At 32.0% G+C, this 5810-nt stretch overlaps 1 protein-coding gene across 1 annotated transcript in view; it reads right to left on the bottom strand.

The window, feature by feature from the left end:
- Positions 1-2142: 2142 nt before the first annotated feature.
- LOC108688617 (sushi, von Willebrand factor type A, EGF and pentraxin domain-containing protein 1) overlaps positions 2143-5810 on the bottom strand; it is a 54542-nt gene continuing 50874 nt past the window's right edge. Inside the window, exons 34-37 of the mRNA XM_018194949.1 lie at positions 5393-5742; positions 4515-4717; positions 3485-3601; positions 2143-3181 (exon numbers count right to left, since the gene is read on the bottom strand). Coding sequence (XP_018050438.1) covers positions 3150-3181; positions 3485-3601; positions 4515-4717; positions 5393-5742 — 702 coding nt within the window. The 3' untranslated portion in view covers positions 2143-3149. The remainder of the gene's footprint in view (positions 3182-3484; positions 3602-4514; positions 4718-5392; positions 5743-5810) is intronic.

Raw genomic sequence — 5810 nt, 5'->3', positions numbered from 1 at the left:
GTATATACATAAACATGTGTCAAATGTTTTTCTGATTAATTTCAGGCACATTCTCGCATCTTAAATTATATTCAGGTTATGACGTAAAATCGCTTTGTAATAAATTTTTGACAAAATACTGGAGTTGTTTGCACAAACGAGAGACAATATCGATTCGAAGGATTGAAATTATTAAGTATTAATGTTATACTTTATAATACTCAGTCTATATCTCATTCTGCTTGTAATAATGATAAGCGCTATTCTGTGAAATTCTTATCTCTGACTAAAAATGGTTATCGATGAAGTGCAAAAATAAAAAGCATGCTTAAAACAACGATGAACCAAGAACGTAACGCGAATTATGAAGATCGCATTGAAATATTATAAGTATAATATTTAATGAATTATTATTAAATATTTATTATAAAGTTTAAAATTTAATTTAAAATTTTGCTAAATATTAATAGATAAATCAATTTTTGTATGTTTAGTTCACAATCGCTTTAATGACAAAAGATTACAAGAAGGCTCATGATATTGGAAATCGATGTAAGGATCAATTAATTTTATTGTATTACATGTATATATAAATGCTGTTTAATTAAAATTAGTTATAACTAACTAGTAAAGTTATAACTAACTAGTTAAAACTTCAGCTATAAAAAGGATCAGATATTAAAATGCAATTTTTATTATTAACAGTGTTAAAACAAAATCGTAATGATGTAGATATTATTCGTGGTCTTAATATTCTGAAGCACAAAAGTTAGTGTGAAATTTTTCTCATTTTATATTTTATTCTATTTAAATACATTCTATAATATTCTCTACTTTGCATTAACAGAAAAGGAAGAGTGCGAAAGGTCAAGTTTAATTGAATCTACAGACAATGAATGTGAAAGAAGTAACGCGGTGGATGATGACGCTACTGATTTTATAGATAACAATGTGGATATTCGTATTGATCCAGAAATGCCAGATAAAATCATGTCACACGGCACGTCTCTATTGAATAATAAAGCTAGTCTGAGTCAGCAGAGAATGTACAAAGTAATACCAATAAAGGTGAATAAAAAAGTTACGGTAGTATAAAGATGGTTTGACGAGACGTCGAAAATCGATAGTACTTTCATATATCTACCAAGAGTTTGAGATACACAAGCAAAATATGAATATAATACATAAATAATGTAAACAATATAAATAAAATATAACATATAAAAATAAGAGTAAGAAATAAAATACCGTAGGATATATAATACGTTACTTAATTGAGCTTTATATGGACTATCTAAATTTTTTGCGATTTAAAAAAATTTTTTTGTTAACAGTGAGTTCGAAATTAAAGATTAGTCAGTTTCAAAAGAAGAATCATTTCTGAATACTAAAAAGAGGCATGAGATATTTTTAAATATTTACATAATATTTATCATGTAAATATCATGAAAATGATATTTACATGATATAATAAAGATTTTAAGAAAAAGTAATATGTATTTAGGTCATATTTTGGGTACCTAATGTGTACATTAATATAACATGGTCTATGTCTTTTTCCTTTTCGTAAAAATGTGTTAAAGAAATGGAAAATAAAATAATTTTTAATGTTATTTTTATAAGATTATAAGTTTTTAAATATAATTGACATGTCTATGGATGTATAAGAATACACAAAGAATTTTTCAAATTTTCAATTGATTCTATTTATTTACTTATTTACTTAGCTCCACGACGTTTATCAGATTTAATTAGAATTTATAGTTTGAAATAATAAAAATAACAAAAAAATCTTATAATATGTGTGTACATTCGTATGCCTATATTGTATATATGAGTTATGTTCCAAATTCACTGCCAGTGCTGAAAATGTACAGTATATTATACAGTATTGTAGATTTTCAGCGCTGACAGTGAATTTTGTAACACAGCCATTGATTTTTAGAAAAAATTTCTTTATTTTGATTATAAATAAAACGTTGTGACAAAAATATAAACTAAATACGATGTTGTAAAGTATAAATATGGAGCTACAGTAACATAAATTATGGAAATTAATAACTGGAAATAAAATACTGTAGGAGGTTTTATTGAAATACATTTTATTAATAAAAAAACAACTATTTGTTAAAAATTTTTACAACATAAATGGAAAACAGCGTGGTAGGCATCGTTTGGTGCACGCTCGCCGCGCAGGCACAGAGGTCATATCGTTTGTCACACTAGGAGACTCTACACATTCCCTTACTTTTTTTTTTTACAGAAATATCGCGTGAAAGAGTACACTGAATGTGAATGTTCAATGTTTTTTGGTCATCGCGAATGAACGGGATCTTCTCGATGTCGCGAAGTTTCCCACGAGATTTCCTCGCACTTTAACTTCCTGTCTTCCAGTCGCCGAAATCAAACTTGAAATCTGGTCAAACTTCTCCGTTGAGCTTTTATCGCACACTATTATATTACAACGTGATGCGTATATCTTCCGAGTAACAAAATATAAATTCACGTACGTATAGTTATATTAACATACAAGCACACAGTTTCTCTCATGTACGCACCGTCGATTGGTATGAGTTAATAAAAAGAGAAGGATGGGGTGATGTGATGGTGTTGGGACTGGGGTCCTTAACGTTCTATTAAATTACAAAAAAGTACAACCTCGCGCGTCTCTTTAATCATTGAACACGCATCGAATTTCACTTCAAAAGACGGATTCCATTTCTTTTTTTTTCTCTCTTTTGCGGTTCTCCGGCATGGCTCGAATTTGCCAGAATTTGCGTGCCGAAGCGACAATCGGTTGCACGGTCTGCCGATCATCGTTCCAGGACTCTTGCGTTCGCCAGTTGTCGATCGAAGCGCATCTCTTGCGTCGACGCGAGATCTCGCGATTTCAGGCCTTTTTCATTCTTTCTCTCTCTCTCTCTCTCTCTCTCTCTCTCTCTTTCTCTCTCTCTCTTCATATCTGGTCGTGCGATCAAAATGATCGCGGATCTCGCGCGACGTCGTACAGAATGGTAATGTAATAAATAACAAGATCCGTCGATCGGTCGGAGAGCAACGACGACGACGTCGCTCGAAGGATGAGATATTGTCGTCGCTCCGTCTGATTACACTGATATCTCCCGCTTTTTCGTATTCTACGTTGGTGTGAAAGTCATTGTTCTACCCGGTCACTGGCCTTCGCTGTCGCTGTCGCTCTTATCTGCAAAATGGATATTTCGTAATATTATTTGCTGCGCCGCACGCTCGGAGACGTTTCTGAGATAGCGCGCTGACGTTTTCCAATCTGCTGTTAAATCAAGTGGAGCGGAAATTTGTTACGTGTTCTAATGATAGTAAATAGACGAAGGGAGTAATACACAGGCTTAAATTAATTAATAAATAAGTAGCTGGTCGTGCGCGTGACTTTGTTGCATCCGATCCTGTTGACAGTAATTTTCGGATGGCTGCACGTGATGAGCCGACGTTGATTAATATGATTACGAGGGTAGTTGCGGGATTGTACCTTTTTTACCGGTATACGCGTGACGCTTCAGTCTGTCATAAAGATCATCTTTCGTGCCGTAAATACTGGCATTCGATCGGGCAAGACTGTTCATCTTGCCTCCGTTGTGTAAGCTCTCTGTGTAAAAAAAGAAAAAAAGAATTAATGAGCATTCTCGACATTGCAATATATGAATTATATGTAAAGGATCGTTGCAGATTATTTATTCATTTCATATTTATCGTGACAATAAATAATTCGACCGCACTGACATTATTGAAATTTAAATTTTTATCTTTATATAGATGCTTGAAATATTTCATACCATATCCAGAAAAAAAAATGTAATAATCATAAAGATGTTAAAATTATACAAATTTTATATATGTAGAATTAATGTACACAGTTAATTAAACTATATATATTCTATGGTTCATTAAAATTATATAAAGTGTATTCGTAACTATGTATCTACATTAATTCTTCGAAAAAATTCTCATATTGCCTTATATTATTTTTAAGAATTCGTCATATTAAATTTAGAAAGATTTCTTTAAACTTTACAAATTTTATAAGAGTTTTCTTCACAAGTTATAGAATGGGAAATCTTAAAATATTTCAGAATTCACATAATGAAAAATTATGAAGAATTCTAGAAAAATTGAAAAATGTTTAAAAAATGTTAGATGAATTCTTTAGAACAGACACTTTCTTAACATTTCTAAAAAGTTTTAATTTGTATTTAAAAATCTGCGAAATTTTCTAAAAAAAAGAGAAAAAGAGAGAGAAAGTTATAAAATTAGACAAAAACATCTAAAAAATTCTGAAAAATGATATGAAAGATTTAAAAAAAATGTTCACACAAGTGTATTGTACTCTGTGTGTGTGTGTGTGTGTGTGTGTGTGTGTGTGTGTGTGTGTGTGTGTGTGTGTGTGTATGTACACACACTAGTTCTACATATAAAACTTGTAGGTACTGTTGCTATTTTTATAGTTACCACTACTATATTTTTATCTTTTATAATTTTCGTTACAGAAATTATTCGCTTACCTTTCATGTAAGTTTCGTTGTAGAAATTGGGCATCTCCCAGCCATCCTCTTCGTCATCGTAATAATGAGCATACGTGCTGTGATGTGACGGCGCTATCGACTCGGCGTACGGTGTTGGCGCACCATAATAGAAATTTACTTGAGAGCCATTTTGATCGGTTGCTGGAGTAAGCATTTTCTTTGGCTCTTTCTTTTTAGATGCTCTATAGAAAATAAAAGATATCTCTTGTTACCGATAAAATACGAATTTATAGTTTACTTAAATAATATTGAATTTTGACTCTTGCTGAGTAGCGAACAGTCTTAAAGTAATGTTATTTTTTATAAAATTTTATGTTTTGATTATATTTTATATTCTTATTTATTATTTATATTTTATATTTGTTTCTGTTGTGTGAGTTGTATTTAGTTTGCTGTAGTATAGAAATTTTTTGATTCTTCTGGCCAGTCAACTTTGATAGACCCGAATTTTTAATGATTTGACTGATAGTTGTTTCAAAATTATTGCACACTTGCACAAATGCTTTTTGAATTATTGCAGTTTTCATCTCTCTTTGTTGATAATGACGTAAAAGTAAGTCAAAACGCATACGGGCGAACATTTATATGTATTGCAAATGAGGCGAATAATTGAAGGGTTTTTTTTTTTAAATAATGTTTTTGCACACACAAAGCACCGCGCTGATTCTTTTGTCACCCCTCTTTTGTACTGTTCATTATTTTATAAAAATTTTAAAGTCTTATTTTATCTTATTTATTATCTAAATAAAAAACTACTGAAAAATTTCTTAAGATGCTCGAATAAAAGAGAAATTTTTTTGATATCGCAGATATAACCGTTATTACATAGTGAGTATAGACTAATCAAATTTCTTTACCTGACGCATATCATCCAAACGAGCAGCACCACGAGAATGATCAGGATAACACCTCCCGCTATGCCACCGGTGATGTAGAAGAACTCGGACTTCTCCATGCAATGTTTGCCTGTGAAGCTGCCACTGCATCTGCACGAAGGTTGCCCGCGAGAATCCTTCAGGCAGACGCCCTCATTGTCGCAGTAGCCCAAACACACGTCCATGCATACAGTTCCGGTGCCATTGTATCCGGGCTTACATTCGCATTTGAAATCGCTAGTCTCAGGTATAAGTAAGCAGTAGGCATTTGCATCGCAATGCATTTCCTCGCCGCTAGTTTCGCAAGGATTCGTGCAATCTGCTTTGTTTGTCTGTTAACAAATATCGTTTGGCATACTATCTTTGTTTTCCATACATTGATAAATAGTTTTAAACATTG

Source organism: Atta colombica, unplaced genomic scaffold, assembly GCF_001594045.1.
Source record: "Atta colombica isolate Treedump-2 unplaced genomic scaffold, Acol1.0 scaffold236, whole genome shotgun sequence".
NCBI lineage: Eukaryota > Metazoa > Arthropoda > Insecta > Hymenoptera > Formicidae > Atta > Atta colombica.
This window is presented reverse-complemented; position numbering and strand designations above follow the sequence as displayed.